The sequence below is a fragment of the Ostrinia nubilalis genome, chromosome 23 (assembly GCF_963855985.1).
Source record: "Ostrinia nubilalis chromosome 23, ilOstNubi1.1, whole genome shotgun sequence".
NCBI classification, from domain to species: Eukaryota; Metazoa; Arthropoda; class Insecta; order Lepidoptera; family Crambidae; genus Ostrinia; species Ostrinia nubilalis.
In genome coordinates, this window is record NC_087110.1 from 6,449,189 (window position 1) to 6,462,492 (window position 13,304).

General features: G+C 41.1%; 1 protein-coding gene across 1 annotated transcript in view; it reads right to left on the bottom strand.

Moving 5' to 3' along the window:
• Positions 1-13,304, bottom strand: part of LOC135083389 (uncharacterized) — a 95,550-nt gene that overhangs the window by 71,289 nt on the left and 10,957 nt on the right. Inside the window, exons 10-22 of the mRNA XM_063978131.1 lie at positions 12,260-12,394; positions 11,250-11,371; positions 10,346-10,464; positions 9,477-9,631; positions 8,626-8,768; positions 7,499-7,675; positions 6,766-6,875; positions 6,011-6,337; positions 4,739-4,923; positions 3,866-4,051; positions 1,816-1,951; positions 1,083-1,262; positions 346-616 (exon numbers count right to left, since the gene is read on the bottom strand). Coding sequence (XP_063834201.1) covers positions 346-616; positions 1,083-1,262; positions 1,816-1,951; positions 3,866-4,051; positions 4,739-4,923; positions 6,011-6,337; positions 6,766-6,875; positions 7,499-7,675; positions 8,626-8,768; positions 9,477-9,631; positions 10,346-10,464; positions 11,250-11,371; positions 12,260-12,394 — 2,246 coding nt within the window. The remainder of the gene's footprint in view (positions 1-345; positions 617-1,082; positions 1,263-1,815; positions 1,952-3,865; positions 4,052-4,738; positions 4,924-6,010; positions 6,338-6,765; positions 6,876-7,498; positions 7,676-8,625; positions 8,769-9,476; positions 9,632-10,345; positions 10,465-11,249; positions 11,372-12,259; positions 12,395-13,304) is intronic.

A 13,304-nucleotide genomic window follows, 5' to 3' on the forward strand; every position in this document is an offset into this window, starting at 1 on the left:
TTGTAACAGGGGCTTTTTTGCAACAAAGACCTAGTCTGGATGTGTTCTAAACTGTTTAAGAAGACAAAAGTTTAGAGCAGTATAGCCAAGGAGGTCTACATCGAGAAGTTAAGTTTTGAGGTCGATCTCAAAAGGGTCGATGGAATATGGCCAATAAATTGGAGATACTTGGATAAAGGTTTAGATAATGCTTTGGATTTGATATGAAGAATGAAATACTTTTTTACATTCCTCTACTCACGAACGAATTTAATTACATATTTAGTCTTAATACATAATCCGATGTACAAATAAGACAAAATCTCTATAAATAAATTCTAATCGATTATTTTCAATAGCACTTACCAGACAACTCAGCGATCTTTTCATCATCCACCACCCAGTACGCTCTAGGCACCCACACATACCCATACTTTATATCATGTCTTTTCAAAGACATTAAAGTATCAAACTGCTTTCGTCCGTCTACATCTAGCGTCGCTGCAACCGTTTTGTCATCAGCCAGGTTGCTGTATGAGGCCTTAGCTTTGATGGTGCTCTTGGCGGATTGCATGTTAATGGCTGCTGTGCTTGAGGTGTTTGAGACGCTTAGTATAGCGTTGAACATTCGTTTTTCCTGTGACAAGTGATAGTTGTTTACATACGAGTATTTACAGCCCTAAAGGCCTTTAAGGCAAGAGAGAATAGGCATCTTTTAGGCAAGCTCCCTCGATCATAGATCGCTTCTGTACCCCCTGTATGATATTGTCGTTAAAAGCAATGCAAAAAAAACTTTTCTACGATTTATAGAAGAATGGGTTACACACGTCTATCATACGGCGTGTTTACACAAGTTTGTAGATTTTAAACCAGAAAAAGTATTGACATCTTTTTTCCAGCAGAAATTAATTATACCGCCTGTATAAATAAAAAAAAACTTTGAGGAGTGTGCTAAAGGTATATTGGAAATCACAGCTTCTGCTTTTTTCTCTCTCAGATAAATAAATAAGTCTTATGGGACAGAAAATAAAGCAAATAATAAGATTGATACTGGTTCGACATAAGAGAGAGTAACTTGTCTCTCTCCCGTCTTTCTTACTCACCTTACTATTAGGCGTGTCGAAAGAGAACAGTATATTATTGTTCGTCTCGTTCTTATCCCATTTGTACTCGAAGGCGTACGTCTTGGCAGACGGATCAGCCTTCTCAAGGGACAAAATGTACTTTGCAGGCCCACTCATGAGGAAGTATGGTGCGTTGTGGAGATTCGTCATGTTAGGGAACTGAAAATAAGGTTTTATAACAATAATACAATAGATAAAAAAAAAGAAAGAAAGAAAGATAGAAAGAAATAAAAAATATTTATTAGGTACTAAAAATAGAATGATTTTATTGTACACTATACAAGACAAGAAAAATAAATAAATATACAAAAGATATGGCACAATTTAGATGGTATTATCGCTATAACGATCTCTTCCAGACAACCTAGATTTTAGGTTCTGGTAGAACTCTAACAATAGTAATAGGAGTAATTTTTGGAAGTCTCACAGGTACTTAATTTATAAATAGAATCTGGAAATGGAAATGTTGTTGATAGGTCGATCAAATAATAGCTAAAAAAGTTTTTCAACATCTAAAATTTGACAGAGCAGTCCAGGTGAGCGTAAACATTTAAAATACCATCATAATCACCAGGCAACTATAGGATTGCCCAGCAGTGGATGTAATTTAGCTGAAACGAACAACGAATTAAAGGATTTGGACTACATCACTCACGCTGGCTAGACGGGTTGATGTTCGTATATTCTAGAATACAAAGTTCGCATAACTCACCTGATAAGAAGCGCAGACTTTGATGCCAATAGCATTGTCGAATGTGCTCCAGCTACAAGTGTTCCGTTCTATCCTGTTTTGGTTGAGGCCTTGCTGCTGCAACTCCTGGTCACCGTGGAGAATGATCAGCTCGGATCTGGGTGGTAAAGTTTACTTTTTTATTATAGGAGATGCTTATGATTATTTTGGACGAAAACGGATAGTCAAGAATTTGAAGTTATAGTATTTAAAAATAACAAAATGGCCGGGTCAGTTTTTTTAGTATGCAGATTTCAGGTATTCCACAAGAACATTTTACACTGCACCATCTAGTCCCAAGCTAAGTGAAACTTGTACTATGGGCACCAGACAACAGATTTTTAACGGACAATTAAGTTACTTCAGTTAAGAGCGGCTGTGTGAAGCCGCGGTTGAGTCAAACTCTACTGGAGGCCAAACGATTGTCACCTCCACCCTCACCGTCATAAGGTGTAGAGTCACTTGGCAGACAATTATCTCCTGCTTGCGTTATTCGAGTCTCTACGTCGGTAGCGGTGTAGAGGCGAGCCATTATCGCCGCTATGACCCCGTCACAAGGTGTATACTTACTTGGCAGCGAATATCTCCTGCTTGTCGGTAGGCAGCGAGAGATAATAATAAATAATAATAAATAAATATCCTTAGACATTTTACACTGCGCTTCTAGTCCCAAACTAAGCAAAGCTTGTACTATGGGTACTAGACAACGGATATAAACATACTTAAATACTTTTTTTTTGTAAACACATACTTATTATACATAGAAAACACCCAGTACAATACAAACAAATATGTTCATGCACACAAATGTTTGTACTGTGCGGGAATCGAAAATCGCTACCTCCGGAATAGTAGTCCGTTTCGAACCACTACACCAAACGGCCGACTTCAGATGCAGCCTCACTAGGCTCAACCCACGTAGAGTCAATCGCGCCTTTACGTCGAGAGCCGCGCCATTGTCGCCGCTATGCCCCTATCATAAAGTGTATAGTTACTTGGGAGCGAAGATCTCCTGCGAGTCAGGCGGGCTTCTACTTAGCTAGCCGCGCGATTGTCGCCGCTATGCTAACGTCACAAGGTGTATAGTTATTTGGCAGACAATATCTCCTGCTTGCATCACTCGAGCCCTCACGTCGGTGGCAGTGTAGCCGCGCCATTATCGCCGCTATGCCCCCGTCACAAGGTGTATAGTTACTTGGCAGACAATATCTCCTGCTTGCATCACTCGAGCCCTCACGTCGGTGGCAGTGTAGCCGCGCCATTATCGCCGCTATTCCCCTGTCACAAGGTGTAAACTTACTTGGCAGCAAAGATCTCCTGCTTGTCGGTAGGCAGCGAGAGATGCAGCCTCACTAGGCTCAAGCCACGTAGAGTCAATCGCGCCTCTACGTCGAGAGCCGCGCCATTGTCACCGTTATGCCCCTGTCACAAGGTGTATACTTACTTGGCAGCGAAGTTCTCTTGCGCGTGAGGCGTGCTTCTACGTCGGGAGCCGCGCCATTGTCACCGCTATGCCCCTATCATAAGGTGTATAGTTACTTGGCAGCGAAGATCTCCTGCTTGTCGGTGGGCAGCGAGAGATGCAGCCTCACTAGGCTCAGGCCACGTAGAGCGAGTCTTGCTTCTACGTTGGGAGCCGCGCCATTGTCACCGCTATGCCCCTATCATAAGGTGTATAGTTACTTGGCAGCGAAGATCTCCTGCGAGTCAGGCGGGCTTCTACTTCGGGAGCCGCGCGATTGTCACCGCTATGCCCCCGTCACAAGGTGTATAGTTATTTGACAGACAATATCCCCTGCTTGCGTCACTGGCACTGAGCCCTCACGTCGGTGGCAGTGTAGCCGCGCCATTATCGACGCTATGATCCTGTCACAAGGTGTATACTTACTTGGCAGCGAATATCTCCTGCTTGTCGGTGGGCAGCGAGAGATGCAGCCTCACTAGGCTCAATCCACGTAGAGTCAATCGCGCCTCTACGTCGGTAGCCGTGCTAATGTCGCCGATATGCCCTCGTCACAAGGTGTATACTTACTTGGCAGCGAAGATCTCCTGCTTGTCAGTGGGCAGCGAGAGATGTAGCCTCACTAGGCTCAGGCCACGTAGAGTCAATCGCGCCTCTACGTCAGTAGCGGTGTAAAGACGAGCGTTGACCCGCACGCCGCTAGACGCTAAGCCGCCCGCTACGACGCCCATTGTCGCCGCTATGTTCACCGCCACGCTGGAACGTAAAGTCGATTATTAGGTCTTAAGGATCTGTAAATTTCTTATCTTTAAAAACCGGATATTTGATTCGCTTTACTTCTTCTTCTTGTCGTGTCGACAACAAACCTACACAATGTCAACCCAAAACTCCGCCACAAGATTTGATTTACTACTATGACGTCATTAACGACTTCTTTTACATATTTCTGTCATAATAAGAGTAACCTAAAATAACTACAATTTTTAAGAGAATTATTTTTGAAAACTAAAGGTAATATAGACTGTTGCTAGATCCTCTGTAGTTGAGGATTTCATGTGCGGATAGTTTCTTCTTTCGGCTTGATGATCACATTCTATTAGATGAGATGCTGGCTTAGAGCTTCCCCCAAAAGGAAAATATGTGTGCACTCGTAACAGTGATTGGTGTGTGTGAATTTATGTAATTATCATTATAATTCAATAGTAATATCATCATCAAAGATACTAGTTCCATACTAGTTTTGGTCTAAATTACAAAATTAAAATAAAAAAATATTTATTCAGTTTAGACAAATATTTTGGCACTTATAATAAAAAAAAGAGGTAGCCTTAAGGGGCACTTTACATGTCTCCTTATCTTTTGGGCCCTACCAGCGCTTCGAGACAAACATATGGCAAGTACTGAGAAGAAACGCTGGAACAAACAATTATTTATTATCCAAACCTCGGCTGAATCTTCCCCTCAAAGTCCAGGCTTCCCGACTCGTCGTATTTGTCTTCCATAGTGCCCGACATCTTGGCGTTAATATAACTTGTTCCCATAAGGTTCAAGTTCAAAGGCAATCCGGCACCGGTGGGCACTGAGAACGTCGTGTCGAGGAAGAGAGACGCTTTCTCGTATGATATTTCCTGTAAAAAAATTTATAGTGAGAATGTTATTTTCCGTGAAAAGTTGTTTACAGTGAGAATGGCGCTGATAGCGTCAAAATTTCGTGCTCTATTTCACTCTTTTAAGGTTCAATTTTATCTAAAGAGTAACGTCGTATCGACGAATAGAGACGCTTTTTCGTATGAGATTTCTTGCGAAAAATTAATTATAGTGAAAAGTAGGCAACAGATGGCGCTGATGACGACAATTTTAGTTCCTTTTTCACTCCTTTTATATTTTTGCCACACTAAATGCGTTCTGCGGGCTTCTGCGGGCAGTAGCACTTTGTATCGGGTTACCTACACCATATCGAATTACAAATGATCGAAAATCAAAATGTCGAACACGTTTAATCGAACGATCAGAATATCGAACGATCAAAATATCGAATGCTCAAAATATCGAACGTTCAAAATATCGAATGATTAAAATATCGAAAAATCAATATAGAGGTTATAATTTTTAATTAAATGTCATACGATTAATGTAAATAAAACATAAATTCTTCAACACATTTTTTTTATTTCCCTCTTTTGGGTACCATAGTTAGTCAACAAGGAACCCTTACCTCCATCTTTCTATTATACTATGCAACGTAAGATCGATTTTCGATATTTTGATCGTTCGATCATTTGTAAATTCGATATTCTGAACGTTCGATATTTTAAGCATTCGATATTTTGATCGTTCGATGAAACGTGTTCGATATTTCCATTTTCGATCATTTGTAATTCGATATGGTGTAGGTAACCCCTTTGTATCCAGTGTGGAAATGTGAAATCCTATAAGATTTATTTTTATCGAAAGTGTAATGTCTTGTCGAGGAAAAGAGATACATTATGAGATATCCTGCGAAAAAATATAGATAGTGAAAAGCAAGCACTTTAACTCCTAGGGTTTAAAAAAAGTTTCTTTTTAAGGTTTATTTTCTTTAAGAGTAGTCTTTTTAGGTCCTATTTATTTCTATACTAAAACTTCCAATAAATTTCGAAGGATAGAGGTGAAAACTTGAAAAAAAATATCGTAACAGACTGATTGAAAAATAATCGTGACAGAATATGGACTTACCTTCCCAGACAAAATCTCCAATATCCTCAATTGAGGGTTCAGCCTCTGCAGAGACTTCATGATCTCATCATCTCCCTCCGCACTCCAAAAGGATATCTCATTCCCAAACACTTTCACCCCCAACTCTGCCATAGGAAAACGGTGTTTAAGTGCTTCGTTTTTATAGTTGAGATCGTCGATTTTCCCTCGCAGCTCGTCAGATTCGTCTGTAGACCGGTAGAAGCGCAGTTTCTCTATTTGTTCCGCTACTCTTTCTTTGCTGAGCGGGCCTTTACTGCCGAAGTAATGTTCGAAGTATCGCTCGAAGCCTTCGGCGCGACCTTTGACCTATGAAATAAAAATTTGTCGATGTACTATCAAAATATAAATGTCCCAAATCTGTGTTTAGTATGATTTCACTATCTTAATTTAACAAACATCAAAAATCTTTCAAACTCCATACAAAATACACTGGTCATTATGTTATAGTTAGGTTTAAAGTGAGTTGATACAAATCAGCTTTAGCTTAGGCGCAGACCACCGATTTTTAGTTGGGCCAGATTTTAATTTGTATGAAGAATCGGCCGATACCAAATCGGTGTAATGTGCGCACTTTCATACATCTCCATACTGATTAACACCCGACCCAACTATCGGTCAACTAAAAGTTTGTGGTCTGCGCCTAGGCTTAGTGTTCTTTAGAAAGAAAGGGCTGATGTAATAAGTAGTGACATGCTTTTTAATTATGACAACGAGTTAGGAATCTTAACAGTTACCTCTAGGATGTTGATGGATTCTCCAAACATGTCAATGGTCAAATTGAGTCCAATAGATCTTGGTATATAAGAGTCCGGAGAGAAAACCACATTCGCTTCGTAGTTTCCACCTAAAATGACATAAAATATTTTATTATAGCTCGCTCAATTAAAGTTGAGGCGAACACGTACTTACACTGATGTAATATTTGAATACAAAACACAAACAACACGTTACATATTCAAGTTAAAATTATCGCACACTAGCTATCTCGCTCTTATTAAATCTCTGCAAGCGAGACAGAAAATATTTGTCAATTCGACTATGCAAAATGTTAGCGCTGCTGACAGTGTATACAGATACAAATCTTTGCTTGTGTAGATGGCCTCAACTTTCTTTAATAATAATAAATAATAATAAATCTTTGGACAATTTCACACAGCGCCAGCTAGCCCCAAAGTAAGCAATTTAATGCTTGTGTTATGGGTGCTAGCTTAACGGATATACTACTTATATACTTTTTTTTTTTTAAATACATAAATATTATACATAGTCACACCCAGACCCGTCACAGAAATTAAAATTCATCATTTCAATTTCTGCCCGGCCGGGAATCGAACCCGGGACCTCTCGGCATAGTAGTCCGTTCTGAACCACTACACCAAACGGCCGACTAATCTTTGCGCGGCCTATACACTAGATGACACCAAAATAGTCTTTATGAATTGGAAAATAAGGCTTAATTTACTGTACCTGCATTATACTGGTCGAAAAACACGCTCTGTTCGTAATTTCTCGAGAACATTCTGAAGTCAGGGCTGTCTTCGAGTTGAGGCATGGTGTGTCCAGACAGCAGACCTTGGATTTCCACTCGAGAGGGCAATGACGAGTACTGCTGGTTGCTCAAGTGGCTCCAGACGAATGTCGCCGCTGTTGCGTTTGGAATAAGGTTAAAATTAGGTTTTACAGATAAACATACTTCTCAGTTTGGAATTATCAATAAAAGAGTAGTTATTCTAGAATAGGAATCACAGATATCTATTTTATTTTTTGCTAGTTCACGGTTCATGAAACTTTACTAAACTAAGCTGAAAAGTACTATTTTTCCATGATGCTAATGAAATTGATATTAAGAGTTGTCATATGGTAAGATTTTCTTTTAAACTAGCATACAAATGAAATGATGTATACAAGTCGCTATCACAATAGGGTATTTGACACCACCAATCAATTGACGTACTTTTTAAAACTGTCAAAACGACACTCTCCCATAGATTTTGTACGGCGATACTAGCATGTGACGTCACAATTTTATCAACTCAATGAAAATACTTTATTCAATTATAATGCAACCAAAAATCGTAATTTACAGGTAATTAAAAATTAATTAAGTTTTTAAGACCAGAAAGAAGTGTCTTTTTAAAAAAGTTGTGCTTTAGAATTATTGTCGGCCGTTTGGTGTAGTGGTTCAGAACGGACTACTATGCCGAGAGGTCCCGGGTTCGATTCCCGGCCGGGCAGAAATTGAAATGATGAATTTTAATTTCTGTGACGGGTCTGGGTGTGAATATGTATAATATGTATGTATTTAATTTAAAAAAAAAAAAAAAAGTATATAAGTAGTATATCCGTTAAGCTAGCACCCATAACACAAGCATTGAGTTGCTTACTTTGGGGCTAGCTGGCGCTGTGTGAAATTGTCCAAAGATTTATTTATTTATTTATTGGGAAATGGTGTCAAATACCCAATTAACTTAAAATACACTATAAAACAATATGCAAGCTGCTTTCATTTTAAAATCATACACAATCCAGCTTTTATCTCTGGCAACATTAAAATGAGTATTGCCATAAAACAAAAAGAAGCAATAAAATCATACCCTGGTTCACAGACTCATGCTGCAACGCGTGGAATATCTTCCGGACAGTGCTGAGCGTGGGACACTTCATCACTTGGAGGTACGAAGCGATCCGCACCTCGATGTTGACGTAGTCTTCCCGGAACATTTCTAGGAAGTATTCCCTGGTGATAGAAATGGAAGGGTATGATTTTGTTTTAAATTGAGATTAAAAGTAATTTATTTCCTGCTGAAAGGCTTTTTAAAGGCATTTTATATACCTTACCACTGCTTCTGAGAAATAAATGGGCCAGTTGTGAAAATAATGTAAAGCTTATAAGTCTTTTGTATTAAGGTTTAAAATCATTTGAGGAAATGGCAGTCGAACCCGCCTATGATACCGAGACCTGTTATATCTTTATCGTTCATACAAGGGTGAAATAAAGGACTACAAAAAGTAATCATCATCATCATCATCATTTCAGCAGCCACAGAAAGTCTACGTTGCCTCTTTCTTTTGAATTTTAAATTGGCCGGTTGGTAGCGGCCTGCATCCAGCACCTTCCCGCAACCTTTATAAGGTCATCGGTTCACCATGTGAGTGGACGTCTCACACTGGGCTTGGCGGTACGTAGCCTTCATTCCAGAACCTTGCTGTCCCATCGGCCGGCAGTTCTGCGTACTATGTGCTCTGCCCATTGCCACTTCAGCTTGCTCATCCATCGGGTTATGTCAGCGACTTTAGTACGTATACGAATCTTCTCATTTCTGATTCGATTTCGTAAAGAATAACCAAGCATAGCCCTCTCCATTGCATACTTTACATGCAACTTTGAGCTTATTTATAAGGCCTATAGTGAGTCTTAAAAAGTAATAGTGAAATCAAAACTCACCTAGTCTCACTACAAGGGGTCCTCCTAAACGCGTCCACAGCAGTCAGCCTTATAGGTACCGGTACTAGCGCATCGCTGATCAGATCCATGAGTTTGTTGGCAAACTCTTGCGTGAACCCACCGATGTTGCCCAGCGCTTTGATGCCTATCACCAACTGAGGACAAGATATTGGACTTTAAAGATAAAATGAAATCAAATAAATAACATAAAAGTTGTAAGAAGTAAGATAGTAGCACAAAGTTGCGGCGAATGTTGAGGTACACGTAGATACTCACACCTATGTAATATTTAAATACAGAACACAACACATTAAGGCGCGCGCGCATACGTGACTTTTTGTTACCGTGACAGTATATCTCTCCTTAAATAGACAGATATTTATTTGCGTCACCATAATGTAACAAAGGGTAGATAAGAAAAAGAACTATGATGTCTTTTTTTCTTTTTATAAAAAGTCACCCGTGCGCGAATAGCCTTACACATTCAAAGTCAAATATCGAATACACTTCTACCTCCCTCGTGTCAAATGTCTGCAAGCGAGACAGAAAGCACTTGTCAGTCCGACTACGCAAAACGTCAGCGTATACAGATAACAAATCGTTGCTTATATTGATGGCCTCAACTCTCGTTGTGCGACCAATAAGTTTAGTAAACACATTTCAATTTGTACTAAAGTGCGGCCGCCCGAGCACAATGAGTGTGCGAGCGCGACAGCCATATTGCTGTAACACACGAGCGATAAGTATGGGTAGCTTGGGGTCACTGTACGAAATTCTATCTGCTCGGCGACCGGACTTGACGCCATTAGTCAGCTTAAAAATGCAAAAGGTTATTAAGATTTAAGTACCAAATTCATGTAATTACTTACATTATCGTTATCCGCTCTCGGAGTGGTAGATGTAACTCCTTTGACGATGAACGCGTACACTACATTTTGGAAGTGCTCCAGTATTTGCTTGGGTATTTCTTCTTCACAACATTCCCTCACTGAAATCATAGTTGTTTGACGTTTGTATTATATCAACCTTTTGAAAAAGATTTGTCAAGTGTGAAGTCATAATCTTCACCATAAATAAAATATCTACGGGAGAGTCGCATCTTAAGAGCTCATTTCAATTGACTAGGGTGTTCACTACTTAGGGTGACAAACAAGAGTAAAATATTAATCTCAGAATAAATCGCAGTTATTCGACATTTTGACATATTTCCCATACAAGGAGTTATTCTCGGATACAAGTTTGGTCGAATCGGGCCTTACACGATAGAAGAAGAAGAATAAAATAAGAACTTCTGGTATAGTTAATAAATGAGTCAGTGCCCGAAGTATGGAAGCGGTACGCAAGGGTGTTTTTGTGACGTCAAATGTCAGCGAGTCTTCAAACTTGTATGCTCTGTCCCGTTATATGCCACCCCTCTAATACCTCAGTGGGTCTAGACAAAGTGCAAAATATAATCGCAAACCAGTCGAAAAGCCCTTTTTTGTATGGAGTTTTGACGGACTCGATTTTCGATTCGATCAAAAAGTGCATTTTGACTAGACCCACAGGCACTGAGGGCTTAGTGTGAGTTTACATCAAACGTCCTACTAGTGAGTGCGTTAAAAAAATGAAATTTTTAATTCTTGAAAGTTTCCGCTAGGGGCGCTGTACAATCCGTCATACATTTAATGTAATTGTTTACGCGCTCACTAATGAGGACGTTTGAAGTAAACTCACACTAAGCCCTCTGATTCAGTTATGCGGTAAACCTGTAATAAATAATAGAATACTCACGTGATTTACCGCTGTTTCTACAGTAGGAATGCACCATAGAGGAGGCGGTGAAACTGACCACCTTGTCGTTTTTCTGGCTAAGGAGCAATTCCAGCATGCTTTTCAGCATTTCCAGTTTCGGTCTGAAAGTAGAAGTGTGGTTAGTAGTCTAATCTAAGCAATATCATGATCATAGGTTCATAGGGTATTCTGAAGGGTTCACACATCCGGGTATCATGATCATGGGGTATCCTGAAGGGATCACTCATCCGTGTATCATGACCATAGGGTATCCTGAAGGGTTCACTCACTCGGGTATCATGACCACAGGGTACTCTGAAGGGATCACTCATCCGGGTATCATGATCATAGGATATTCTGAATGGTACACTCACCCTATACTTACTCAATGGGTCGCATGACCATAGGGTATTTAGAATAGTTCACATACGAGGGTATCATAGCTGTAGGATATTTTGAAGGGTGCTCTTACCCGGGTATCATGATCATAAGGTAACCTGAAGGGTTCACTCACCCAGGTATCGTGATCATAGGCTATTCTGAAGGGTACACTCACCCGGGTATCATGGCCATAGGGTATTCAGAAGGGTCCCTTCACTCACAGGGTATTCTGAAGGGTTTACTCATCCCGGTATGACCATAAGGTATCCTGAAGGGTTCACTCACCTGGGGATCATGGCCATGGACATGAGCCACTCGTGGCGCGTGGCCGCGTCCACAGCGCCGCGCACGATCATGTCCTTTATGAGCTCCACCGAGCCCGCGCTCGCTATGTACGGCAGCGCGTCTAGCATGTCCTCTGGCTAGTACACTAGGGCACTCTGAAGGGGTCACTCACCTGGGGATCATGGCCATGGACATGAGCCACTCGTGGCGCGTGGCCGCGTCCACAGCGCCGCGCACGATCATGTCCTTTATGAGCTCCACTGAGCCCGCGCTCGCTATGTACGGCAGCGCGTCTAGCATGTCCTCTGGCTAGTACACTAGGGCACTCTGAAGGGTCCACTCACCTGGGGATCATGGCCATGGACATGAGCCACTCGTGGCGCGTGGCCGCGTCCACAGCGCCGCGCACGATCATGTCCTTTATGAGCTCCACCGAGCCCGCGCTCGCTATGTACGGCAGCGCGTCTAGCATGTGCTTTCTGGAACAATACAAATCATTTAACGTTAGTAGCCTGGCAGAACACACAACAGAGAGGGAGTGATAGACTACCTGGATAAAAAAGGCCAAAGAGAAATGAGGGAGTTTGGGCCTGTCCATTAGGCCTAAGATGCGCGCCGCGATAAGCGGCTATCACGCCATTTTATCGATTTTGCCCATACATTTTGACGTCGATAAAAGTTATCACGGCGCGCATCTTAGGCCTACTAGACGATATTGTAAGTTTTGAAAGCATCGTCATTATCAGCATTACCAGCGTAATAAATGGCGTCACTTGATAGGGACTAGTAGGTAGGACTGGTCTATGTCTTCTGGAGTCTAGGTCTATCTGCCAGATGGATTATTCCACTTTGTTCACTTGGGTGATATCACCTGGGTGAAGAAAGTGGAATTTTTAGTGTCTTCATATCACCTCGGAATCCTTTCACCCAGGTGAATTGAATCCACTAAAGCCACATTTGTTCACCCTAGGTGAACAAAGGCAACCGTTACGGTCGATTCAATTCACCTGGTAAATGAAACTGGGTGAAATGGTTCCGAGGTGAAATGAGGACACTAAAAATTCCACTTTCTTCACCCAGGTTATATCACCCAGGTGAACAAAGTGGAATAATCCCAGTGGATAGGCCTATATTTGCTAGAGGACTAGTCTATGTCTAATGGAGGACTGGTCAATGTTTGCTCGAGGGCTAGCCATCTTTCCTTGCTTTCTTAACCCTGTAATGAGTTATACTTACGTAGCCGGAGCGCACATAAGGGGCCTCACAGGCCTATACAGTTAGTCACCACGCTATCTATGTTTAGATCTACGTCTGCTAAAGGACTGGGCTATGACTATTGGAGAACTGGTCTATGTCTGTTAAAGGACTAGGCTAGTTTATGTTTGCGCG